The 27,857-nt window shown below is 31.4% G+C and overlaps 5 protein-coding genes across 6 annotated transcripts in view; 2 read left to right on the plus strand and 3 right to left on the minus strand.

The window, feature by feature from the left end:
* Positions 1 to 27,857, minus strand: part of Cox10 (Cytochrome c oxidase assembly factor 10) — a 127,633-nt gene that overhangs the window by 99,009 nt on the left and 767 nt on the right. The gene's annotated exons all lie outside the window — the stretch shown is intronic.
* The window catches only part of RhoGAP19D (Rho GTPase activating protein at 19D), a 161,761-nt gene that overhangs the window by 1,023 nt on the left and 132,881 nt on the right, over positions 1 to 27,857 (minus strand). The window lies entirely within an intron of this gene.
* LOC136410056 (acylphosphatase-2-like) lies at positions 18 to 1,397 on the plus strand. The gene is made up of 3 exons (XM_066391990.1): positions 18 to 226; positions 561 to 687; positions 957 to 1,397. The coding sequence occupies exons 1-3, from the start codon at positions 157 to 159 to the stop codon at positions 1,069 to 1,071; spliced, it is 312 nt and encodes a 103-aa protein (XP_066248087.1). The 5' UTR covers positions 18 to 156; the 3' UTR covers positions 1,072 to 1,397.
* LOC136409940 (uncharacterized) lies at positions 1,655 to 4,877 on the plus strand. The gene is made up of 4 exons (XM_066391800.1): positions 1,655 to 1,896; positions 1,975 to 2,092; positions 2,327 to 2,535; positions 3,079 to 4,877. The coding sequence occupies exons 1-4, from the start codon at positions 1,802 to 1,804 to the stop codon at positions 4,514 to 4,516; spliced, it is 1,860 nt and encodes a 619-aa protein (XP_066247897.1). The 5' UTR covers positions 1,655 to 1,801; the 3' UTR covers positions 4,517 to 4,877.
* On the minus strand, positions 5,017 to 27,697 carry LOC136410049 (very long chain fatty acid elongase AAEL008004-like). Its single transcript, XM_066391978.1, has 8 exons — positions 27,464 to 27,697; positions 15,144 to 15,212; positions 11,319 to 11,509; positions 10,335 to 10,415; positions 9,342 to 9,398; positions 6,143 to 6,385; positions 5,787 to 5,957; positions 5,017 to 5,706 (listed from the first exon to the last, which is right to left on the minus strand). Exons 2-8 carry the CDS (start codon positions 15,202 to 15,204, stop codon positions 5,512 to 5,514), a joined length of 999 nt encoding a protein of 332 aa, XP_066248075.1. The 5' UTR covers positions 15,205 to 15,212; positions 27,464 to 27,697; the 3' UTR covers positions 5,017 to 5,511.

Genomic DNA, 27,857 nt, shown 5'->3' on the forward strand with positions numbered 1-27,857 from the left:
TAACTACGCTCATTAGACTTTTTTTAGCATTAGAAAGTTGCACGTCGAAGCCAATCAATCGACGATTTGTCCACCTATTAAACTTTAGCACTCTAATATTAATTAAATCAAGTTAATACCGACTTAATAACGTAAAGTTCGGTGATTTACACGAAGATGGATGGAAATATGATTGTGATAGATCCGAATGTATCAGTGGAGTTTGAAGTTTTCGGGAAAGTGCAAGGTTCGGGTTTGTCCTTGTGTTTTTGGTTTTGAGTGATTCCAAGGTGCCCTTTTAAGTTTTTTTTAAATAATTTCGCTTTATTGTACAGCAAATTTTATGGTCACTTATTGATTACTAGGAGGGGTCCTAGAGCGCAGAACGTAACTTAAAAGTAAACCTTGGTATATTCAGGTTAATTTAGGTTAGTTCGGGTTAGATTGGGTTAGTTTGGGTTAGTTAAGATTAGCCACTCGTTTTTGAACGCTCTATACAATTCATACCGCACCTATATCTCCAAATTCTCATCTTCGGCTGGATTATTGCATTTTTGAAACATTATTTTTTCCTGCTCCAGGTTGTTCTTTCACTAAATATTGCAAGGATATGTGCGAAGAACGTAATGTGGCTGGATGGATAAAAAACACCAAAAAAGGAACTGTTTCTGGAAAACTTCAAGGCCCTAAATCTCGCGTGGAACAGGTGTAAGTGATCAATATTAATCAAAAACTGTATTCACGAAATAGAGGAGCAATAAGGAAATAAATCCGCGACGAAAACGCAGATTTTTATTAAGGCTATTTGTGTAACTTCAAAGAAAATGACTAAATCAATTGAAATGCGCTTACACTCTTATCGAATGGTTCGAAACAATTTGCGTATCATTGTTGGCATTGTTATTCTTTAATAAAAATTCCTCTCTCTTGGGGTTTACAGTTTAAAATAAGTTTTAACTCTAAGAAATTATTTTTAGGGTCTACTGGCTGTCTAACACGGGCTCCCCTGGAAGCCACGTGGAGAGGTGTGAGCTCAACAACTGGCAGATGTTGGCCAAACCTGATTACACCAATTTTGGCATTAGGTTTTAGTAACTTTGCAGTAATGTCTTTATTAAATTAAGTATGCATTTTTATGTAAAACAAATAAGGTTATACTGCTTTAGGGCTAATAGATCAAAGTCCTTGCAACTTTACCTAGAAGAGAATTTCATGGAAACAAAGAAATAGCCCAAAAATATGCTTTAATTTAATTACTGTTATGAAAATTAACGCCACAGTTATCAGGATAATGTCCCTTTGGCACTTAAACGTGCAGCTATCTATAAAATCTATAATAGGTATAATTATTTGTTTATAGATGTTCATCAATATAATTTATTTTATTATTTTTTACAAATAAATGTATGAGTAACAAAGATACGTCAATACTAATACTAATTGTTAATATTACCCTGAGCACAGTTTTTATTATGTTTTTATTATTATGTTTTTCGTGGTATTACAGTTGCTTGTAAATGAAAAATCGACAATAAATACATATACAAATGATTCATAAATGGATATTTGACTTGTATCGCACTACTGTTAAAAAAATTATGCATAGTTGCCAAGACTAACATGGTCGTTACCTATACGATTGCTGCATCCTATAAAAAATACCTATTTTGTTCTGTCAATTAGCTTTTTAAGGTTATGTAAGTGTTTTAAATGACGGTACGGCACGTTGATGCCGCCAATTTGTGTGGATCACTATTCTTTGTTTTTATTAATTTTAAAATATATTAGCTCGTGCGGCAGTATTTAAATCGATAGGCATAAAATGGACTTTCCATCAGACATCTTCTCTTTATTTCTATTTACAATTGCCTTTTTAGTGGTTTATTCAGTACTTTTGAACATCTATTTCATACACAAGTAGGTATACTATTGCATCTTCTGTTGCAAAAAGGGCATTTAATGCAATATTTGACTAACTGTTTGTGTTAATTTTAGAAGTGGCTTTCACATTACTGTTAATTGTTGGTTCTGCAATCGGAATTCCAAAGTGCTTTACTCAGATCGCAACAGTTTTGAGTGCCCTTTCTGTTTCCAATACAACGGATTTAATAAGGTACCTAAACTAAGTTTACATACTAAATATCAATGTTGCAGCTATACCTCCACAATGCAGGTGGATTGCATTATTAACAGGGGCTTAACAAAAATTTCAAAAGTAACTCATAAAAAAAAATGTTTTCAGTAAAGAAGCCCTCATTGAAAAGTTTTAGGGGTTATGCCAAAATTTGAAATTAGGTTGTTGCTTAATATTGGCGATTTTTTTATTGTATTCGTATCATTTCTCTAGGATGGAGGTTATAATAAAGTTATTACTGCCCAACACAACAGCTCTGCCAACCTCAAGTTTAATACACCAGATAAAAGTTCAACACCAAAACCTTATAGTAATGGTTTATGTGAATTGTGCAACAGAAATCAAGAACTTAAAGTGCTGCAACTAGCCAGTTATGAGCCCTTAGTTGAGGAAAATTATGATAAAGAAATTAAGCACTTTGAGTAAGTAACTCCTTTATTTCTTATTTTCCCTTTGCAAGTTATTGAGAAAAAACATTGTTTACATCACTGATTATATTTATGACTTCACTTATTTGTATGTACATGGTGTTCCAAATTCAAAGCTTACCAGTCTGTTCTTAAGAACTATGAGAATTTCATTTAAGTGAGAATAAAGTTACATATTTGAATAATCAATTCAGTTTTAAAGGTTTCAAAATTTGAAATACTTTCCTGGCTTTATTTTTAAAAATAGAAAAGGAGAAAAACAGAAATTACTTTTTAGAGAATTTTTGAATTGGACTTAACATGCCGTAACTATTTTTCAAATTTGGTCTCTTATTTATTGAAGGCCCCTATCAACTTATCTATTTCTAATACTGTCTTGGATTTTGAATAACATAAGTTATTCACATTATTACATTTTTATTATGATGTTAGCTATATATTATGAGATTTGGTGGGTGGCATAACATACCACAGATGAAAAATATTGTAATTGGGTATTTAAATACATTTTTACTATTCAACTTTTTTTTGTGTTAGGCAACAGTTGGAAAAATGTTACGGTCTTTGCAAACGGTGCTCTAAAACCGTGAAGAGAACTATAAGAAAACAGAATGCCTGGATATTTGGGAACAAACTAAAGAACTTCAAGTACCCAAAAGTTCTTTCACAACTTCAATGGAAATTAAACATTTCCTCACTTATTTTGCTGCTACTATCACTAGTTAGTTTAGGAATTTTTTGTGGTTTAGATTTTTTAAAAGTAAAAGCCCTGATACCTCAATATACAATTTCTAATTTGACACTGCCAATAAATATCTATAAGAGCATTTATAATTATTCTAAGTCAACTCTTGGGCCTAAAAGTTTTTTAAGGTATTTACCTCGAACATTAAGTGCTCAAGCTTCTGCTCAGTTACTTGTAAGTTTCACAGGACTTATTATCGAGCTCTTATTTAATTTAAAATTAATGAAAACCAATACATTTTCAAAGCTAAGTCATGTGACTGCCTGGTTGATTCTTACCTTAGTATCTCTGACTCGCTACAACTCTGATGTAGCTTTGTATTTCCATACTTTACATTTGTTTTGTGCTTCATTCTTGTCATATTCTTACGGTTCTATGGTAGTTGAGTCTCATATCAAACGCTCAACTAAATTTCACTTTAAACGTCTTCACAAGACTGCCAATAGTTTTAGTAACAATGATGAAAGTGATTCAGATGATCCTAACGTTTCAAGACTGAGCTACAAGACTGCCGTGTATAATAAGGACTTTCCCTTAAAGGGTAGCTTTACTCAGTTCAACAATACTGTCAAAAATGCTGATATTAACCGGCACTTCAGTGACTTAAATATTGATGCCTTAAACGGGACAAAGAGCCATTGTAATTCACCTATAAATAATCCCTTTCTTAGTCCCTCTGCAAAGTCTCAGTTCTCTTATAGCCCTTGCAGCATATCTCCGAGGTTTATTAGAACGGAGCCTGTTTTCACTCAGGACAATATCAATCAGATGCCATTTATGACTACAAATTTAAACCGTTCAAATTTATTTTCTCCCAGGGACACTTTTATTCAAAATACTCAAAATTTCAACCAATTCCCTAAGGAAGAGACTATGTCTAATCACTCATTCAGGCCAGCATCTCCTACGAGGAATTTTGTTTCTCCTTCAAAATTTAATTTATCACCAGAAAATGTTTCTAATGTTTGGCCTCAACGATTTACTGTTAATTCTGTTCAGCTGGGTTCAGGATTGGCCAATCCCATTTCGCAGTATCAAAGTTCTTTAGGCTCCGGTTTGAGAAACGAAACAGTGGTTTTGTCTCCTGCCAATAATAGCAGATCGTCAAGCACTAGTTCCGGCTTCGTTTCTAATGGGGATTTTGTCAAATATTTGTCGACATCACTTCCAAACTCGAGGGATAATTCTCCCGAGAGGAATTCTCTACTTTCGGAGCCTGTTTACAGATAAAGTCGAGATTTTGTTCATTCTTATTTGAATAGTTATTTAGCTACGGAACGTGGAATATGATACTTTACCATACGCCGATTGCAGTTGCCAGTCAAGAGAAAAGCTATTTTAATTACGTTCTACAGTTTTTTTTATTGATGTTAAGTCTCGAAAACGAATATCTTTGTTCAGTTTTTGTGTAATTATAATGTTAATTAAAAATTAAGAAATATTAAATGTGAATTGCTTTTGATTATGTGAAGAGTAGTTTTAATCTTTATTTAGGTTTGTATAATAATGTTTTAGAGCGTGTGTGCCATTCGTGTTCAAGTTGCTATTTATTTTTTAATAAAATGGTATGATCTGGTTGATTCATGTAGTTTTTAATAAACCGGTTTTATTTTCATCCCTTTAACAGTAGTGATTCGTGGGCAGAACGAAGAGTGAACTGTACAATTTCGTTGGAATCCTTAATTTAGGTTTAAAATGAACTTGTAATACAAAAGGTATTTTTATTTGCAGGAATAACTTATTCGTTTGGCAAAGTACAAAATATCCAATTTTGCGAAGTATAAAACCTATTCTATCTTATCACTGTAATTATAACTTTCTATAATTTATGTAAGAACTCATATATCTACCGATTTACCTACAGATTTAACAATAAAACCGTAAAATATCCCTAAAATATTTTATACTCAGAAGCAGGATAATATAATACCTACATTCTTTTATAAACACACAATATCACCCAAGTTCCTATATTTCATTGTACACATTTGGACATTTGCATAATAGCATTATATTGAACCTTAACGCTGAAATAAATGAGATTTAATTTAAAAAATGTAAGAAAATATCATACAATATCTGAAAACATTGGAAAGGTTTTAAGACAATGTAATTCGTTCACCAATATAGACAAAAAACAACAGTGATGTTTCAGGCTAAAAAAGTGCTAATGACACAATTAAATTAAAAATAGGCATGTCTTTAGATCAGAGTCACTATAGGCACTATTTTCTCTCAACGCTGATTTCTCGATCTATAAACGCCCTATTTCGAAGTTTGGAGTTGTCGGAAGTAGTGTATCCATTGGTCATGGGTTTCGTATTGGTGTGCTCGTAGAGTTCTGTTTGGGTCGGGAAACAAATCCCTATTTCCCTTTTGCTATTCGAGGCTGATGTGCTGTTGACCACATTTCCGTTCATCTACAAAAGAAAGGGGATAAATATTATAGACTGATTTGGTTAGGAGAAATTATTTGAATACTGGATATGCTGTAACTTACCATCTCTTTAACTTGGTTCTTCGACCTCTTGTAAGTCTGCTTGTAGAACTTGGAGAACAGGAAGTAGAACATGACAGCGTGCATTCCAATCCACCACACGAAAGCCTTGGGGTAGTTGCAATCGATGAAGAGCAGTTGAAAGGCGTGCACCATCACCAACACAAATTGAATCTGCCACAAAATTTATTTTGAGTAAAGTATTATTGAAGTTAAAATCAGCATATCAGGGATACCGCCTAGAGGCAGTGTAGCATATTGTAAAGAGGTCCCCTAACCTTAAGATCATTAATTCAAGTACACGTTTATCTTAGTTACAGTGAACTGTAATGCATTTTATCTTATATACAAAATTTTACCATCTGAATAGTGGTCAAATACTTCTTCCACCAAATGTACTTCTGGTATTGAGGTCCCAAAGCTGCGATCAAATAGTAGCTGTACATGATAATGTGCACAAAGGTGTTGATGAAACCGAAGAAGGTGGAGTGACCACCAGGAGTGAATTTCACTCCAAACCACACAGACATTGGCATTATTCCGTGATGAATCACGTGCAGAGTGGAGATGTGGTCGAATTTCTTGCGCAGTACAAAGAAGAACTGAAAGGAAAGTTTGTGTTATAAGTATGAATGCAACAAAATATGATGAGCTGTAAATAGAGAATGCTAATGAGGGAGTCATACTAGATGGCTCTGCAGGCCCTTTAATCAACCTGCAGATTCATCTTTTAAATATCTGTACAATAGAACTCAGACAGCAAAACATGAAGGAACAAATTTATTGGACAATAATATATTTTTTATGGCGAATTTACAAGTCTACATTAGGTTTAATTTTAGGAGAAGTAGTGCAAATGGATTTAGAACTGGAATAGTCTTCAATAAAAGTCTAGTAAATATAATATACTAAATAGAGTTAAATAGCGTACGCCAATGAGCTTCCATCAGCAAAGTTTATGGGTGCATATACTATACAGTGGCTTTAGCCCTAAGTGCAATAAAAAACATTCAATTGTGCGGAGGTTAATTTGTAATAAATTAGATTAAAAGTTTATAATAAATAATACGCGGCAACTACGCCAATGCAGTTATTAAGACAAAGATGTTAGGGAATAGTTCATTTTTCAAGGCATCATTTTATAATTTGAGGAAAGCAGAATATCCACCAATATAGGTCGTGCTTAAATATTAAGCATTTCTGAAAGCAAGAAGCATGTGAGAAGAAACTTCAGAAGATTTACGACCCATTTTTATAAGTAACTTGCACTAACCTGCATTTTTACAAAAATAGTAAACAATACTCTGGTATTCAAGATAATACCTGTAAATTATCTTGAAAAATTAAAAAAAATAAATAAATAAATATTTCGTTGCTTCTGCAAAGCGGACAAATTATTTTACTCGGCTTAGATTTTGAAACCATTATTATTTTCAAGCAATTTTTATAATTATTGAGAATTATTTTACTGCTAATTTAATAAAAACTGAATAGTTTAATTTCATATAGGCTCATTTTCAATGAAGCACAACATTTAGTGTGTGTTATAATCGATTTTTAGAAAGTAACTCTAGTAGACGAATAATTAATCTCACAACTGTATATACAAATTGTTCACATAATCATATTTCTAACAAATTTAGTCTTTAAAATGTTATATTACGTAAGCATTTTTCAGTGAAAATTGCGCTATTTACTAGTACATCAAGAGATCCAGAAGTCTTAAAAACCTACCAACAACGTACCAAAAAATATTTTTGGAAATATATGGTGTTGCTGATATTTTATCGCCTAAATCAAGGCATTTCGTAACGTATGAAGAGGTCTAGGAGCTTCAAAAATCGCAAAAAATTTTAAATAAGCTAATCCTCTAGGTACAATTTCGGGTCGGAGGTCGGTTCTTAGGTACCCCCGCTTCGGCGAATCCTGCACTACCCGGCCGTCAGAACAATAGGCCGGGTGCCTTTGAAAATTTTCCTCGTAAAAAAAATCCTTTAGGAGACGTTCCTGCGTTTTTTTCTAATAAGTTATACAGGTATCAACAGTTCAAGTGGAGACATAGGGATTGTGCAAGTGGGAGAAAGATGGCACAAGGTTTAATATGGTTCCGACAGAGACTAATAACAAAGCGGGCGGAGTTAATCCGACGGGCGTCTCCACTTTGATGTTTAGGTTAATAACGATTTCGCTGACTTCGCGGCGATGAATTTTTTAAAAAATATCACAGCAAAAAGCAGCAGTAAATAAAGGATTAAAAAAATTAATCCATCACTAGAATTTTTATTAGCAAAAGTTCTCAAACGGCGAGAGATCTGGCAAAAGACTGGACTGACTCCGCCCACGTCAGCCACTAGTCCTCAACCCATATCTTTGGTTTTTGTTGGAGGCATATTAAACCTTGTGTGGTCCTTCTCCAACTCTCGCAATCCCTATGTTTGCACTTAAATTAGTATAGGTGTTTTGCAATCCAAATTGAACGATTTAGAAATCCAGAATTTACCCAAAATTGCAAAATTCTGAAAATAACTAAAAGAATTCTGACGAATATAGGATGTTTTGCTCGCAACGCTGGCTAAATTTTACGTCGTCGGCCACCATTAACTCCATGGCGTGGATCAACCAACCTGAACGAATTACCTGTTTTTAATATAGTTGGAAGGATGGGTACCTATAAATTGGTGCCATGGTACTTAACTTTGACATCTTTGCTGTTTCAACATTTTGCGAACAAAACAACAAAGATCACAGATATAAGTAATAAATGTCTTGACTAATCATATCATCAAGCAAAGATCATATACGATACATCTAAAAGTATTCGATATTTTGTTGGCACATGTTCTTATTTCTCACTTTCTCTGTCGTCATATGAATAATTAGTTTCAATTACCAATACAACTTAATAACTGAAATCACTAAAAATAACTAAAATGCAAAACTCGGTAATTACTACCTGCATAATATTGCTTAATTAGCGTAGTTACCGTCACAAGATATTTGTGAAATTATCACGTAACAAATATTCTTTTACATTTTGAAATAATTAATTGAGGTCCAATCGCCCAGGCCAGGTCACCAACTAAAGTCCTATCTAGACTATTTTTTTTAAATTTTAATAATTGTAAATTCATAATTTTAATTGTTGCATGAAGCATATATTTCAACGTAATTATTTACGAGCGTCTAATTTAAATAATTAGCAAGGACGCACTATGGATGTATGCGTAAGGTTTTAATGGAGGGACGACGTCTTCGAATCTCCAATTGAAAAATGCAGATATCTGAATTAATTATATATTCTATTTGCAGTTGCCATGACTGTTGTAATGTTTGTTTTTCAAAATAGAGTTATGGAGTAACAAGTGGCGAATTCTAATTGTTTTAATTAATTATTATTGTTTCTTCTTTCTTAGAATTCACTTGTTATTTATCTGGATGCTATTTCTTCTTTGAATATATATTATGCAAAAAATTCATGAAGTTTATAGTCATTTACATTATTGGGATTATTATTGTCATGCGGGAGGATAAATGGTGTAGATTAATCTCAACACTTACCGTATCGAAAAACTCCGTGAACTTTGAGATGTAGTACCACCAGCATCCATGAACCATCTATAAAAATTAGAAACAAAATTAACCACAAATAGTAATAGGTCTGTACTTACTCATATGTACTTATTATTCCCTTATGCTACGCTGCACACATTTTAGATGTATGAAGGAAGTGAGTTCTAGAAGAAAGAAATTACAGGGAAATTGATGAAAAGCGGGTACTACTAAAAGGGAGCACTATTAATGTTAAATGGAAGATAATTTTTTCGCAAACGAAAAAACTAATCAACTAATGTTTACATTTCATATTATGGTTACTTTCCTGACTGAAAAATTAATGTCCTCGTACCTTTATCAGGAGGATAATTAAATGCCAAAGAAAAGGTCAAATAAACGCAGAACAGTGGCTGGTTCTTTATCTTCTACGATCATAATTTTTTCGGTAAAACCTATCAGAGTTTGATCCTAAACATTATTTCTGAGTAGAAACGATTTATGGCTAAATTAATCCTTATTTTATAACCAGCATAATAAATCAAAATCAAGTCATAATGGCGAAAACTCAACGATAAAAAGCAATGAAATAATGGTACAACATTATCATCTGTCCCTTTTCATTACTTATTTCTCGAATTTTCTAAAATTGACATGAAATGAAATTTCTCGAGCGGTTTGTTTTCCGACAAGCGGCACGCTTAAATTGCTCACTGACCACTGACCGGTCCTGTTGTGTCTAACATTTTAACACAGCGTCGTCCAGTAAGAGGTTTACGCCGATCATAATAATATTATCCTCTTGGTAAAGTTACAGTACTGCAACTTTTCGGAACTTAGGGAAATTGCAAGAAGAAACCCAGCGAGTTCTATAAAATTCCATAAAAATACTGCAATTTGATTTTTATGAGGGAATATTGAGTACATTCTCATAATTGGTGGTCAGTTTGAATGAGTTAACTGAGCTTGAAAAGAAAATTAATTGTGCTACTCTATACTTACCCTTATCGCTAGTGGTGATGGGGAATAGTCCACTGGTTGGCACTTTAAACTGTAGTGATTAAGCCAGCCCGAAACCGAGGCCTAAACATAAGAAAAATCGTGGTAATTAATGCAATTTAGATTAGTTCATTTCTCTACATCTGAACATAATAAAGTGGACGATATGTCTTTAGTTGCGGTTTTGGTAACAAATGTAAGTAATTTCTATTTTTAGCAAATTGCTAGCAAGTTAAAAAAATGTTATACATATTAGTTTTTTCATTCCTAAATATAAAATATCCCATTACTGGATGTTCTGAATGACTGTAAAGTCTGTTGACAAGGATTTTTCTAAAACAGTTGAATAACAGGTTAATAACGATACGTGTATGACTCATTATTTACCTAGCGAGTTAATCGTTCGCAATGGCTCATCATCCCCATTGCTGGTTTATTTATGGTTGCCATGGAAATTAATGTCAAATGAAACGGCACCATTATGTTATCATCCTAGATGTGTTGTCTTTTTGTGTTTCGGATTCAATTTATGTTTAATTTAGCAAAATTTATTGTGATTTTATAAAATTTAGTTAAATCTAATAGTGGAAGGCATCGTATATATACCGCGGTTGTTAAATACTTATGACTCTCACGTCTTAAATTCGTTACGTTCGGGGCATAATAATGTTCTTTACAACATTGATGTATAATATTATAGGTTATTATGCATCGGAGTAAAAATTACGAGATTGGTTACCTCCTGTACTTAATGCCTTGAGGAAGCAGGGAGTCTACATTTTTTGATAGTAATCAAGATTTTCTCTATTCAATACATGCAAAGTGCATATTAAACTGTCAGTAAACAATTCAGATAAGCGTAATTGGGACTATTATTATAAGGCAATTTTACCTCGAGCCCCAGCTGCGAGTTACTAAAATGAGAACACACTCACACATTCCATGCACTGCGAAGGAAAAAATGACGAACCCAATAATTTTACCTACCTCATAGAAAAGCCACATGCTGAACATCACTTGAAATAAATTATAATAGATTAATACTTTCTTCAGCTCGAACGGTTTTCTATTTTCCATGAAATTGGGTCCTAAAGATTTTACTATGTAAACGTATGTGATGCATATACATAACGTCGGAAGAGGGGAGCTCATGAGGAACCAGTCTTTTACTCTCTGATCTGAAACAATAACAATTGTAAATTTAAGAAGTTGAAAAAAAAACATTTTGTTTGAACTGGTTATGAAAATACTTCAATGAGTCTGTAAATGCTGTGAAAATTAGAACTCATATGCAGAATGTAACGTATTACCATGGAGATGTTATAGGGGGCGATAGTACTCTTTGCCATCCTGTATGTGAAAGATGGCGCTTTTTGGGCAATGGGTCTATTAGCATTTTTTTATTATGTTGCAGAGCTCTCTGAAATATCTCCATAATGATATGTTGCACCCTGTATAGAGTGTTTCAATTACTCAAATTTAAGAAAGATGCATTAGGGTCGGCATCTATAAAACATTTTAAACTCTCCATTGGGATTTCGAAAATTAGAGGACATGCGAAGAAGTTTACACGGAGGCAAATTGCATAATTTAGCGCTTGACTAAATGCAGTTTTCAAAATTTGAATTTTCCAAGTACTTCCGAAGATATCTAAAAAAACTAAAAATTAGAGATTTAAGTTAATTGCTCAAGTCAGATTAAGTTGCGACAACATCGATATTTGTCGATTGTTGATGGTTTTAGACCTTTGTAAGTCTTATATTTCTAATTGGCGATAATTAAGATCATTTACATTTTAGTCCTGCTCCTAAATTTCATTCTAAATAAGAATGAACAAATTATTTCATGGAGCGGGAGTACCAGAAATTTCAAATGCGATCTCACATGGAGAGTTGGATGGCGTTTTCTTGTTTTGAACTCTAAATTTGTATGATTCATCCTCATTTAATTCCATGAGTAGAGGCGGTAAAGTGCATACCAATTTGAGGTACTACACCACAAACCAAGCACCAGTCTCAATCCCCTATAGAGATGATCTAATATCATTTCGCCTAAGGGGGAGTTTTGCTTCATTTAGCAACATTGAATTGGGTCGGAAACAGGATTTTTTCGTCAATTAATGAAAGCAAACACTGCAGCGTGAGTTGCTAAAGAGAGAGGAGAAATAAATGTTATAGATCTGACAACATTGTCCACCTAGAATGGTTCTGTCATTTAAAGCGGAAGAAAGGCGAGCGTAAATTCTGGAACGGGTATATTCCGGAAATCGCGTAGACGGCATAAAACGGTGAGAAATTCCTAAATCAAAGGAAAGAAACTTTCACTGAAAATCGGTAAGAACGAAGTGATTCACTTTAAGGTGGCGGGATTCAGCTCGTCGAAAGGAGCAATAGTTATCAGTTTTCATACAGTAGAATTGAGAAAACATCTAAAAAAATTCCCAAAGCTTCTCAATATATGGCCCACTGAATCTGAAAAATATGAATGCACTGGGAGGAAATTTCAAACTGAAGCGAATTTTTAAAAATTCGACATTAAGGCTATTTTCTGGCTTTCCTGTCGGACACTGAAATGGGTCCAGTACCATCAGCAAGCCTGAAATTTTCCCTATAAAACCCAATTTAACGTAATTCAATATAATTAAAAGAAATTTACTAGAAAAATTAAATTCCTAAATCTGCGATGTTTTCCTAATTTTTGTGATAAATCGCTGCAAAATTCATCTAGTGTGCCATGATGCATTGGATGCGTCAGCTTAGCCGTTTGCGCAGGGCTGTATGCTGTCAGCCATATTTTAGTATTGGCGCCATTATTGTAAACCTGGGTATAACTTTATTTTCGTCGTTAGTTTTTCGTGTAAAATTCGCGTTTTACATCGGACAAAAAGACTTAAATGCATAAACATATTCACAACGTAGTGTTATGCGTGTTTTCCGGTAAAACTCCGGTGCGTCGGTGTCGTACTTTTACCAAAAAATGTTTAATCCAGAGTTGAGTGTTGTGTCGTAAAAACTATTTAGTGATTCATCGAAAGTATGTACCAGAAAAAGACAATTTAGATATTAATCAGCGTTTCGAAGCAAAATCCGGTAAGTTTTGAGCCTCGAACCATATTCTTTTTATGTGATATAACATGGGCATTAAAAATGATAGACACATTTTAGGACTAATATGCATAAACACAATTTGGAATGAAAAATCACGAGTACACATTCACGAGCTTTTTCTTATTCCAACCATATGAATTTTCGAAACATGAGTTATATCCGGAGATTGTCCCTAACTAAATCCTATGTATTTATGACACCTATGTAGAATTTTTTACTCGTAGTGTCACACGTTAGTGTGCTTATTATTTTTATTTTATAATAAAATAGTTGTCTTTTTATCGTTGAACAAATAGGTGGTAAATGAAATGCTCTAATTATATATATCAACAAATTCAGGAACAATATTGAGAGCAGAAATCAAGTATTATTTCTTGTAAACTGATATTTCAATATTTTAGCATATCTGCTAGTTTATACTATTATTACCAACAAAATAGAAATGAAAGCTATAATAAGACCAAAATTCTGTCTTTTTACATCATTTGATAAAGAAAATCTGTGGGGAAAATTATTCACTTGACTCTCTACGTTTTTTTTGGAAATGAAACTTCCCATCAAATCGTCATTGACGGAAGAAAGAGTTTTCACATGATCGTGCAGGTCTGCGTAGAGAATGTAGATTATATAGAATTTTATTTCCTATTATCGTAAATTGATATTATAATGATTTTTATATTTACTGAACTTGCAGAATGGAAAGAAAAAATTTTTTACTTACTTTTACTTTTACTTTTACTGACAGGTTAAATAGAATTCAGTAATTTCAAGACGAATTCTCCACAAGGAAAGATTCAATTCGACTTTCAAGAGAAGAATTTTCAATAATTTTTTACTGCAAAGAAAAACACGTTGCTTCTGTTCACCAATCTATCTTGTCACTGCCATTCTAAGGCCTGGTTTTTCAAGGTGGCTCCTTTTCGATAGATTTATGACAGATACAGTTCAGTTGCACATTCTGTGCTCCGGTATTCAAGAGAAATTTTACGGTGTCATTACTTTGGAGCTAATTTGAGTCACTTTTGATGCAAATGAGTGCAGAAAGTGCTTGCATGCGGAAAAATATACCTCTGATCTTAAATGCATTCAGAAGATAGTTACTTTCTGCACGTATGTAGAAAGAGTTATTATTAAGATATAAATAATCGTAATTAAAAAAATTTACTATAAAATAATTTGGGACGGTAAAAGTATTTGAACAAGTATTAACATGACACAATCATTTCCACTAAAATTTGTAGTTGTAAAAATTTTATGTCCAGTAAAGGACGTCGGTTGGAATACTGAAGTATAAATTGATAAAATTAATAAGAAACTTTTCAACAATCTAACAATTTTTCCCTCCTTACAAGAAAATCTGATAACTTTGGACTGACAATAAATGGGTGAATTATGAGGTTTTGTAATGAGTGTGATGAATCTACAACATTTAAATAAAAAGGAAATGTCAAATCTACACTCAATGCATACTCACGCTCAGATTCGAATTCTAAATTCGGACCAAACATCAATTGTTGAATCAACGTTTAAAGTTGGTTGACTAAATCCTGATAACTGACTTTTTTGCATGTTCAATTATTTCAGGAAAACTGGCAAATTTGGATTCATGATTTTTGAACAATTTCTTATAGCGTTTTACACCATTCAGTACAGCATATTTTTACACATATTTAAAAATAGTCATTAAATAGCTAATAAGACTTACCACTTTTATTGTCCATCAGGTCTCGGTAAGCATGGTAGATATAATGAAGTATCTGAGTCATCTTTGAATCTGTAATAATAAGAAGAAAAACATTTAACTATTTTTCTTCGAAGGCCTCAACTAATGTCAAGTGGATAGGTAAATGAATAATTAATTTGCGGAATTAATAAATCACACAACTGCGTGAAATGCTAATTTAGAGGTTATTATTTTTTGTTTTCCGATTACTTCTTTCCTGACTCGTAGAGTTTTTTTACCTAACGTTCCATCAAAATACAGTATCGAGCAGATATTTCGCGCCATTAATTCTGCAAAAATTCCATCGTGGACAATTTCTTAAAAAGAATTTCAATCATTATCCGGTGTGCAAATATCGCATTAATTTATATAGAAACAAGGTGTCAGTTTAGAAACAAGCAATCAAATTAATTCTTAGCAGGAGTTTTCGGCGTGGCACATTTTTCATTGCAAAACGGTCACGCAGGTAGCTTCTACTGCATGCATTGGGAATCGTTTATATGCGTATTATATGATAATGTCCCTATTAATCCAATGTTAATTACCGAAAAATCGAACTTACTTTCGTTTCGGTTGATGCGGTGATTACGAAAATGAGAAATGTAATATTTTTGTTTTAATTCATCTTATCGACCATATACAAAATTGTTCAAAAATTCTCAAAAATGTAACTTTACATATCTTTCAATTACAAATATATAATTTTATCTAATGTTATCAGATTCATGTATCCTGGAATTGAATTAAATATCCTATTAAACTTGTATTGTGAGTATCAGCAAATTCAGCATTTTGATGAGTATCGACCTTTATTTTTTTTTAGTTCACAATTATGAAGGAAAGTATAAAGTAAATTAAAAAATTGAAAGTGCCAATTGTTGATAGAAATATATACATGCTCAAGAAAGTGATTTGAATGTTGGCTGAAAACTTTGAAAATTCAATATGTCACCCCATAAAATATGTTTCCTGTGTCTATTGTATTTTGAAAGATATATGAAATCTGGTTTTAATTCCTTACAACAAATTGTTTTTATAATATTTGATTTTTTTTTTTTTGCGATTGATTGTAGTTTTTGCATTATTTAAGAAGACTGGTAATCGGAGTATTCCGTTTCTTTTTGGATCCCTCCAAAAATACCTAAAATTGTATAAATCCGAAGCGCGAGTTTATTAATCTCCAAATTTCATAATTTTCGCAGACTTATTTACATAGACGCTGTTTAGTCAAAAGAATATCAAGACACAAAGTGACAAAAAGTAGACATTAACCTAATAATTTGGCTTTTCATATCAAGGGGATTAAGTATGTGTTGATAGTTAAATTAGCTAATTACTTTTAAAACGATTCTTATATGGCGCATTTCTTTTTTTAACAGATTATTAATCATTTAAGTGAAGAACTGAAGCAACGTTAGTTTTGCAAAATGGCGTTTATTTGGTTGAAGTGTTTTTGCTAATTTGATTCTCGTAGAACGCACGAACCGTGTTAAACGGGTATCGAGAGTGTTGATTTAATTAAAAACATGATATGTATTGAATTAAATTATTTTATTGCGGTCATTTAGTTTCTAGCTATATTCTACCATAATACAAATTATATATATAATAATCATCATTACTCTTCTTATTGACAGATGCCAGCTATTTAGTAATTCAAAGGTTTCCATAAAATTCAGGTTTTCAAATTTCATTTCAGTAATTTGAACACAAGATTTCAACATATGATTCTACATCGCCAGAAAACTAATAATTTGAAAAGGACAGAAACACCAAATGGTCAATAGCCCTTTTCTCTCGATATAAGATAAAAATTACATCCTACGATACTCAGATTCAAATAATGATAATAATTATAAAAATCATAAAATTGATGTCTTTGAAGACGTTATCACATTCCTTACCATTTGAAGTCCCGTTAAGATAAATATTATCTTAACTTTATAAAATTTATTTTTATGACGTTTATGAAAATTAAATAGCAAAATTTCAATAGGAAAATGGTTATAAATCAAATAATGAATTTAGAAAACTCCGACAACGTTCACCAATACTCGGATTCCAATTAATATAATTTCCAATCAACACAGTAATTTTAAAGATCATAAAGGTAAGCCAAAACGAGGAGGAAAAAGAAAATATTCCGATTAGAATAAAAATATTAGGAAGAAGAAATGAGATACTAACGAATAATATTATAATTTTAAAGGAAATGTTATAAAAATGCAATGAAAGCTATTAGCAGAAGTTAGGAAAATTGAATTTACAAAATTCTGGAGTTCAAAGTCTTACGAAGCTCGATATAATCTGTTACAAGTTAATATCAAAAAGATAGTAGAAGAGCACTCTTAAATTCGAAAAGAACCTACATTAGCGTAGAAATTCATATAGACTTTGCTGTGTGTAAATAAGTATTAGTGTGTACCAATTATTTTTTTCTTTAAAATCGAGCGTAGGAAACGTATATTAGTTTTTCTATATTTCCTCCAGATTTTGAAGAGATCTTAAATCGCATCAAATGTAGAGAACACATACAATTTAATATTTATAATTATAAATTCGAAAACAAGGTTTTTCATTGGATATTGAAGGTGAGTTAAATTTAATGCGTATTAAATAATTAAGGCGTCATAAATTCGACCTCAAGGCTCCGTCAAACTATAAAAGAAGGTGCTGGTGTGCTTTAAAATTTAATTAACAGAACATTTAAAACTCATTCCTATAGTGGATTTTTATAGAAAAAAAAATTTACATACATCAGTCCCGTTCAATTTGAACATATCGATTCGGAACTATGCTTCTCACTATTATGTGTGAAGTGAATTATTTTCTTGTTTATACTTTTGGATTATTTTAATTTAATTGATAGATTTTAATTTGTTTGGCTTTTGACACGAATTAGGACAATTACATCGGAAAGACAGTTGCAGTATGATTAAAAACGATGTACATATAACTTGTTGGCAACTATTTCCAAATACTACTCAACCTATTCCAAAAACTTCTATTCAAGCCAAATAGCTAATTATAAAATATGTTGTTTTTATATTCAATATACCGATAGTATTTTTAATTTGCTTAAATTGTTAGGATGTCTGTTCAATGCCATAACGAGCTGTTTTAAAATTGGTTTCTCTTATTACTTGTCTATGTTACGCTACGGGGGCTGATTGAAAGTGGCGAACGTATGTATGAAATAGTATTAAATTTATTAGTTGATTGCCCATTGTTCATCGTATTATTTGAGGGAGTGATAGTACTCTGTAAAATAATAAAAAATGCTAATAGATCTATAATCATAAATGCACAACAAAATGTAAGGTCTATAACAATAGCGAACAAGACAAAAATGTCTGTTGGATGTTTTTTCTATCAATAAATATGTATTATGTGTATTAGTACTTTCGGATTATGAATATATTATTTGTCGCCGCGCTACCATTCGGTTGATCATTTAGGAATCGATATCGGTATGAAAATATACATATAAAGATGTGAGTCATGGGATGATTGATAACAACGATGCGATGGCTTCCAAACCTTCAAATATATTTACATCCTTATTCATGCACGTATAGCTTATCCGTCGAACCACGGTATCTATGCACCACACAAAACTATAGTATACATATCCATGTATATAGAACGTGTTCGTTTTAGGAGTAGTGACATATTTGCTGTTTTTAAAAGTGTACCTGTTCTTTAATTTGTGCAAGGTGCTTTCAATCTCAAGCTCTTTGGAATAACTCCATGATCTAAATGCAGGGTGGTAAAGTTTCACATTTTTTCTGATATTTTGCGTTTTTCTCACATATGCTTTGAGTTAAATTTTTTATAATTCATACATCTATTTTCTTTAAGATCGTCCACAACAAAATGTCAAAATCGCCGGTAGCCATATACAGGGTGTTATTTTTTTGAGCCATGTACTATTTTATACTTTGCACCTTTTTTTGGAACACCTTGTATAAGTTTTGATGTCAAATTTAAATTTCTTCTTCAATTCTTTAAACTTTTGGTTTCTTGCAGTGTTTTAGCATCTTTCACCATTTTCCTAGAATTTGCAAAAATATCTGTCGATACAAATTAAAAATGTAAAAAAAATAAGAAAAAAAATTCATCCAGTTCAATTATCAACTATCTGAAGCAATTCGTAATGTTTAATCTTAAATCTAAACGAAAACAAAATTATTAAAACTGTTGAAAATGTCCTCGTCCCATTAAGATACGGAACTCTATTCTTTGCCACCCTGTATATCGAAAATAGTGCGTTTTTGACCATAAGTCTTTTAGCGTTTTAAAAATTTGTTTGCAGAGTACTATCGTCCTCTAAAATATCTCCATGACGAGATATTATATCCTGTAGATACTTGGTATAAATAAAAAATAATTGTCTTTAATTTGTCATGAAAAAGGGATATCAGTAAATGTCTATGTGACTATTCATATACAATTCTCTTTACGTCAGTGCCTGCACTAATTGAAATTCTTTTTGATTTTTAAATTTATTACTACTATAAGTAACCTTAATATGTGTTTATAAGTAATTAATTTTAAACAAATTAGTTAAAAATATTAATTTTTACGCAAAAATAATTAGAAGCAACAAAGTATCAAAAATTAATTCATTAAAATTTAAATTTTTATTATAAAGTTAATGAAAATGGGATTTTTTACGCAGCTTTGTTACTTCCCCAAGTGTGAAAATATCTTTTTGTTTGGACATGTCGACACCTAAACTGCATAAAGGAAGTGAATCAAAAAAGATCAAGCAAATATATAGATAGGCACTACTCACACATTTCTCATGTGAAAAAGTTCTTTTTCCCAACTATGTGAAAAGATATAATTTCAACAAAGGGAAAGGCAATTTTTATAGAGCAGGCTCTCTACAAAAATTTATCTTTAAAGTTAAAGAAAAACATTTATGAGTTTTTTTTATACATATAGAGAAAATGTCATCTTCTTTCAAGTCATGGCAACCCACCAATTTTACAGTTTCCGAAATCTAGTCGTTTCAAAGCCAAATAGTCAAAAAAATTGAAAAAAATCGCTATTTTAGGACTCTAAGGTGAGAAAGCACTACTATAAAGGGTTTTTAAAATTCCTATACGTTTTATGAGGATATCTATAATAGAAAATAATGCCACTTGAAAAGTATAACAATAAATCATCCTATTATAGTATGTTATAGTAAATGTTTCACTGGAAGGAGATTTAACTTATAATAATTTAAGTTATTCACTTTTTCAATTCAGAAATTTGGAGTTTCGACAGCATAGAAATTTATTTTTAAAATAAAAATAGGGATTTGTAAGATCTTTTCACAGAGAGATACTTAATATGTTAAAATACATGTCTTTCCTTTCTTTTGGAAGCATAAAGCGTCCCCCTAGAAGTATACAAAGCTCTGACTTACCAGATCTGACTAAAAAACAAACTTCTAGGCTGATTGTAACTAATGCTCTAGGCTCTAGCATGTATCTATAGAACGGTTCTTCCAACCTTCAAAATTTACAAAAATCGTTAACACTCACTATGTGGTGATAAATCACCACTTGCACCACCTCTCTCTTTGGACATCGGTCAGGTACATGCACTGATTGCCACATAATATTATTAATGACCTATGTAAATATTTGATTTTATTGGTAGTTTAGTTCGTGTCAAGGTTAGACGGCAGCACTTTTCAAAACGATTTTCTTTTCACCTGAATAATTACTATTGTTGTTTTTTACCCGAATTTACTATTCTAACGCGAAAGGGATTAGTTTATGTTATACCTATATCAAAAATATTTCGATCGATTCTTAGAAATGTTTACTACTGTGTAACTGCTTCAGACATCCTTGATTGTAAATAAAAATTGTTGTAAATTTGTAATTTTGACTGATCTTCTAAAGTAGGTATCGGAATTTTCATTCGTGGAAACCCTTCGATCACTAAAATATTCTGAAGACTTTGACGACTGAAGAAATTCTAAAAATAAAGAGTTAAGTCCATTTATGGTAGACAAGCTAAGGTGGAATTGTATAGCCAAGGTTTACACCCAATTTGAAGTTTAAGGTCCAGATTTAACACATATTCTATTGACTATCTTTTACAATCTTGAGTTTAATTTCGGGTAGAATATAAACTAAAGGTATAAAACTGGATCTAAAGGTAAGAAAGGTTTAAAATTGGTGATAAAAATATGATTTACATCTACTTTTTTTCATTAAAATTTTTTTGTGCGAATATGTGAATTGGTAATATAACAGTAATTAAATCTCATATGTTCTTAATAAAAATGAACGATGATTATTCAAAAAATAATTAATTATTGTCTCTTGTTAGACAGAAATTCCACTTGAGATACAATTGAAAAAATAAACGCCAAAAGGCAATCGCGACACCATTCATGCTGTTAATGAATAGTTAGGAAACAACGAGAACTTGAACTTTTATTGGAAGAAAGTGGATAAAATATGTGTGTGTGACAGGTACCATTTTGCGTAATTGGTACTTAGAAATGATGGGGTTATATTACCATTTCTATGCTAATGTTAGACACGCAATACTTACCATAATTAGCTACGTTTGTCAGGATTGGAAATTCACGGGGCATATATAGAATATCGTCAACATATCTTATTATATTGATTTTCTCGAAATTTCTACAAAAGATAATTAACTAACTAGATAAATTTCCATTGCCCAAAAGTATATATTTTTCTAACAATTTCATTTAATGTCGTAATAATGACAAACGTCGTTAATAAGTAATTTAAAGCAATTACTTTTCGTTGCTATTATAAGTATGTAATTTGAAGAATGCAAGAAATTGTGGGCATATAGAAGTTATAAAAAAACGAAACAATATTTATATTTCGCACTTGAATGAATTTATTATAGCACACTTTTCTATTCTGATGTAGGTGTCTGATTGCACTAAATTACCCTATATTTAATTGATACTTATCTTATTTGCTGTTAATGAATGACCATTAGGAAAATTACTGCATTTAAAAAGTAAAATTTATTTTTGATCTGAAAATTCAGGTTCCTAACTAGAATGGAAATATTTTTATCTATAGTGAAAGACGTGGTACCAATATTATAAAAATATAATTTAAAAAAATTTTAAAAATCCTGTGGATTTTTTGGAATCAAAACCTATTGTGAACCTCTTCTTAATTGTGATAGCTTTGTAATAAATTAAAGTGTTCTGACATTTATTCCGTAATGTAAAAGTAGTGTAGTAGAGACAGAACTTGAATAAATTCATTCATTCTATCTATTGTCAGTGTCAGCTGTTTGATGATAAACGGTAACTGGCTTAAACTATGCCCTACTGTTTACCGTCTTCTGCGTGCTTTTTTAACCTGAAGTAACGTTATTTTTGACCAGAGACATTAACGTTAAAGTATTTTCCTTTAACTTTATAACATCTTATATACTGGCGTAAAAGATTTTTTTTTTCTAAATGCAACCGATTTCGCACAGACAAGTATAGCTGATCCTGTACAATTAAATTTCTTGAATTTAATAAATTAAATATGAAGACCAAAAATCAGACACTTCCGGCTATTTCTTTCTTATACTGGAGACCTTGTTCGCAAAAAAAAACGGTAATTGGTCCTTTCTGATCATGATTTCGAAAAAATTCCTCGTTGACCAGTTCTGTTAAGGTCGAATCTGCCTGACCATTCGCGGTGAATCAACTTGTTTGCCCTGATGTTTATTTCGATTTGGTTGTATTATATTGCATTATAGTTACTTCTCACTAGATTATTGAACTTGAACAATCTAAATGTCGAAAAGACTCAATTGTTTATGGATATCAGTTTTGTTGAATTTCATATACCCGTTTAAGCATATAAATTATTGGAGTACTTCTTGCAAGCAAACGGTACATAATACATATGGACTCTTGCCTTGCTTGTACTGTTTGTAATTTTTTACACATATGTCATGTTTTAAAGTATTTGAAGTAGACGAGATAGGAGTCTATTTTCAGGAGAGACTTAAACTTTCTTTCTTCCCCTCTAATGTTCTTCCCTTTTTACTTCTTTAATTACCTTATTGGTTGCTTACACTTTTTCTTGATATCTTTATAACTTTCTGTGGCTCAAAATTTCTGCTTCAAACTAGCGTACATTTTTATTTCCAAATTTTAATTTTCCTTTTCATCTCACGTGGTTTGTATTTCTTTATTAAACATTCTATTTATTATACTTGGTTTATCGCTTACTATGAATTTTTTTTTAATGACAACCCGTTAGTATATTATATGTATATTAAAAGGCTATATCATTATTAATAACAAATTTTCTGTAAAATCCTAACACTTGCCACACTTTTTAAAATTATTAAATTGCTTGTGGTTAAGTACCATATAATTTTCATCTGACTTTTCTTACAATAAAGGCGTTATCTTATGCTCATAAAAGACATTTTATGTCGTTTTACTTCTCAACTTAATTACCTTTATTTAAACTAATTTTATGTACGAAAGTACCTAGGTACCAGTATGTAGTACTAACGTTATCACGTTGCCTTGATAATTCAAATGTTCATAACAGTCTAGATTTCTTAACGACAATCTCGGAACCACAAAAGGACTACTAACCCAAATAGCCCATTGTATGTGTTTTGAAAAAAAAAACAGTTAGAACCTGTTTTTTTGATGACACTATCTGTTTTGTAAATTCTTGCAACAAGTAACATCTTCCTACTATTGTGTACCATGAACGAATGTATAAAAGGAAATATGTGACATTTTCATATTTATTGGACTTACAGCTAAAATTATTCCCTTTCACAAAGTTGCATTTTAGTGCATAAGCACCAGGTACAGGCTAAGTGGAATATTTGGCAACAAAAAAGGTGTCGTACATGTACGTTTCGCATTAGATAAAGAGAACGTGAATACTCCGTACAAAGATTTTTCCAGGTCATTGTCGTGCAGTAAGAAATCTTGTTTTGAGTTATTTATGCACTTGTATAATAGGTTTCGCAAATGAGCATTTTTATCAATGACTAATCAAATAGTGTCCAAATACACTCCCAGAACAATCGAACATTTCGATTGATTGAAAACTTGCAATGAATGAAAAGTCTCATAGGCGATTAATGCAAGTTTTGGGAATTCAAATGGTATGTTAATTATAGCACGGTGTTTATATAAAAAATTTTGGGTTTCACCTTGATTGATTTTAAAAGTATAAACAAAACTATATTTATTGAAATTATACAAGCATTCGCTGGCGAATCTGGGTGGTCCATGCATATACATATGTATTTTGGTTATACATTTTTGAAGAAAAAAAAGGAATTTTTTTACAGTTAAATTATTTTATGGAGAATGAGCCTTTATTATAAACCTTTTCAATTGGCTTTGTCAAATTGAATAAACTAAGCATCTCTCATTCAATGTATCATCAACACAACAAATGGGGTGTTTTATTCGATTTGTGTTAAAAGGACGGAAAATGCGTTAAGCATTACAGATTCACATTAATCAAAAAGTTCCTTTTATTTCTATATTATCCTAGCCATTTATGAAGTTGCCTCCCAACAAAAAAATTGCTGACTTAATAAGAATTTGGATTGGGATTAAGAATTTCGAAGAGAGACGGAGAAAATGACAGGGCAAAATTATGAAAGAATTCAAAGACATAAAATAATAAAATAAAAGAAATCCAAAAAATAAAAACATAATGCGGAGATTTAGGGATTTTTCTGTACCTTGTAAAGAGGCTAAGTAAATTTCTGTATTCCATTTTATGACTAAAAATCAAAAATCTAGTTTTTTGGCCCTTATTAAAGCTAGCAGAGAATTTGCTGTAAAGTTAATATCAAGTTCCTCAGATAGATGTATGATTGAGTAAAACGTATTTATTTTTTCATTCACATTTCAAATCTCATATCCTATCTAAAATACAATCTTTGCGATACATGCCTAGTTCTCATGCCAAATCAATTTTCCACATCTCAGTAGTAATCAGCGGCATGTGGTTTCCATAATCGCAAAAATTCGCGTTGGAATGAACAACTCAGTAATATGTAATTACAGGCATCTGTCAGATTTTTGTTGCCGATATAAAGTAAAAGGCAATGAACATATTGCATTACCGCGTTCCACATAGCAAAAGCAGCAATCCGGACCTGTTAATTATTAACCATGCAATTGTCGATGATTTTTTCGAATTTAAATGCATTTTCCTTAGTGATTAACTTGTATAGTCGTTGACACACATTTTAGACTTATTATTGCTACACCTAAAATATACTCAGAGCAATACACGCACTCCATAGGCTCATAAACAGGTATCACATAAATCTACCTGATTTAATTGTAAATATTTTGCCATTAACTAAAGGTCAGTTTTGTGATATTTATATACTGTGTTGCATGTGAAGTAATAATATCCCGGCCAAATAATGGAGTAGTTTATGAGTTATTGCCTCCTGAGGATGACTTGAAATGATAATACGATTTATTTGTTTTTGAATCGGATTAGATAGTTAAATTTTTTAGATAATTTTAGATCAATGTACTTTCAACTTAAACTACAAACTAATATTTATAGAACCATTTACATAGAGAATGGGTCAGATTCTTCGTTTCTATAGAAATTAGTAATGGCGACTCATGGTCACTGACTGGGTGGTTATTTAAGCAATAGAAAAAAACACTTATGTACATCTTATCACAAGACAATAAACATCAGACGCAATACACAACTAAATCTAAAAACAAACATGAAAAACTAACTAGCTCCTGCAAAAACGCGCTCTACGACTAGTCGGCTGTTGACCAGGATTGCAGGTATTAGCTGCAATTTAAAAATACTTGCCGTTTAACAAAAATTATCGGTAATTCATTAAAAGACGCGCACTCAATGAGAGTGGTCAGCCCATGCCATGCTACGTGCTTAATATTATTTAATGCTGCTTAATACTGTCTCGTAATACTCTGATATATGGTTTATAGTATTATGAGACAAGTATTTTAACGCGAATTAAGAAATACAATTTTTATGAATGATGATATTGCATCTTTCTAGAATAAAATTTCTAATGAACGATGTTATCTTCTATAAAATTTTGACATCTATGAAATTTAGTACCAACACACAAAAATTAATTTTTTTTAACTATGTAATTGACTTATTTTGGTGTAATTTTTAATAAGTTGGAACAAAATTATACAGCATTGAAAAGAAATCTTACGTGTTTTCCCTAGTCGTAGGAAAAATATAGTTTGAAACACGTGCCAAAATCACTTATCAAACTATCTAAGACTGTGACCAAACAAGATCAAGAAATGTATCACAAGGTTTTGTGGTGTTATGTCTGACCGTTTTCTTTGACTTTAAGAACATCTGTTCTTGAAATCTGTGAGAGAACACATGCCACATAAAATATATCATTACAATCATTAAAAAACAGAATTATTAAGTCCGAGAAAACAGTTTCAGATAATATTGCCACGACATGTTCTATAAGTTTATATCTTTAAAATCAGAACGAAATGCAGCATTTAATACACTAATAATATATCAAGTATTTTATTTGCATACATGCATGTTATGTCATTTTTTAAAATCTTTCGATGCATTTTTGAGTTTTAAATAAGTTATACAATATATCAAGTGTTATTCCTTCTTAAACACTTTATCGAGAATCTGAGATAAAATTGCATATCTTATAACATTGCATAAAAGGTGGAAAGACACTTGGCCTTAGTTTTAAATCAATAACCGGAAAATTGGAAAAAAACGTGGAGAGATGGAAATTATAATTGTTTCTATTTGAACACACTGTGATGTCAACAAACTCTAAAATTGAATAACATGAATACTATCAATTATAAAACGCAAATACTTAAAACATGATTTGAACTTTGGGAAAAAAGAAAACGCAAATACGAAAAAAAAAAACAATCTTTAAAATACAATGAAATTTTCTATTTTTTAATGTTGACAAATTAGTTAAAACAATATTGTATTAATATAAATTGTTCCTCGAAAGACCAAAAAATCTCAGGAAATCCATTACTTACAGTTCGTTTAGAACAAATGAATAATGATTAAGAATAATTTTTTAGCATTTTATAGTCAGTGAAATATTATTTTGAGTTTTAATGATTACGTAAAATCGTAAAATACATAAAAAATACATGACTTGAAATTTGTGTTGCAAAATTTTATTATAAATGCCTGAATTCATTAACGGACATTAAAATTAATACAGGTTTTTCTTGAAACTAAGACTATAGTGAATCAATATTAAAAACTAAACAAGTACTTACTTACCAACAAATTACACAACAATACTATAGTCAAACAAAAATCACAGCCACTTTTGTTCCAAAAAACACCCGATTAAAATCCGCACAAACTTGTGGTCTTTTCAACTTATTACAAACAATATAGCAACAAAAATTCAACTATTATTAACAACTGACATTAGACGTAATGAAATAATTATTGATATTGCTCTGTACAAGCATAAATCCTGCTGAGCCAAACAGTATAAGAGTACAATCGCACTTTGACGATTAGAAAACTTGCGTCGAGAATGCAAGCTTACATTTATATTAAATCGTACTAGTGGGCCCCCACTTTGAGCGCCGGTTCATATGTTGATAATTTGTTTTATGATCATGCTGCGGTTTTTCGTATTTTTTGCAATAATTTTGAATATATA

Source organism: Euwallacea similis, chromosome 7 (assembly GCF_039881205.1).
Source record: "Euwallacea similis isolate ESF13 chromosome 7, ESF131.1, whole genome shotgun sequence".
NCBI lineage: Eukaryota > Metazoa > Arthropoda > Insecta > Coleoptera > Curculionidae > Euwallacea > Euwallacea similis.

Excerpts from the sequence above, each read along its gene's own strand:
- LOC136409940 (XM_066391800.1), top strand. The coding sequence starts at position 1,802 with ATGGACTTTCCATCAGACATCTTCTCTTTATTTCTATTTACAATTGCC. Across the intron at positions 1,897-1,974 it reads AACATCTATTTCATACACAA|AAGTGGCTTTCACATTACTG; the intron begins GTAGGTATACTA and ends TGTTAATTTTAG. Across the intron at positions 2,093-2,326 it reads AATACAACGGATTTAATAAG|GATGGAGGTTATAATAAAGT; the intron begins GTACCTAAACTA and ends TCATTTCTCTAG.
- LOC136410056 (XM_066391990.1), top strand. The coding sequence starts at position 157 with ATGGATGGAAATATGATTGTGATAGATCCGAATGTATCAGTGGAGTTT. Across the intron at positions 227-560 it reads AGTTTTCGGGAAAGTGCAAG|GTTGTTCTTTCACTAAATAT; the intron begins GTTCGGGTTTGT and ends TTCCTGCTCCAG. Across the intron at positions 688-956 it reads AAATCTCGCGTGGAACAGGT|GGTCTACTGGCTGTCTAACA; the intron begins GTAAGTGATCAA and ends AATTATTTTTAG.
- LOC136410049 (XM_066391978.1), bottom strand. The coding sequence starts at position 15,204 with ATGACTCAGATACTTCATTATATCTACCATGCTTACCGAGACCTGATG. Across the intron at positions 9,399-10,334 it reads CATCACCACTAGCGATAAGG|ATGGTTCATGGATGCTGGTG; the intron begins GTAAGTATAGAG and ends TAATTTTTATAG. Across the intron at positions 5,707-5,786 it reads AGAACCAAGTTAAAGAGATG|ATGAACGGAAATGTGGTCAA; the intron begins GTAAGTTACAGC and ends TTTCTTTTGTAG.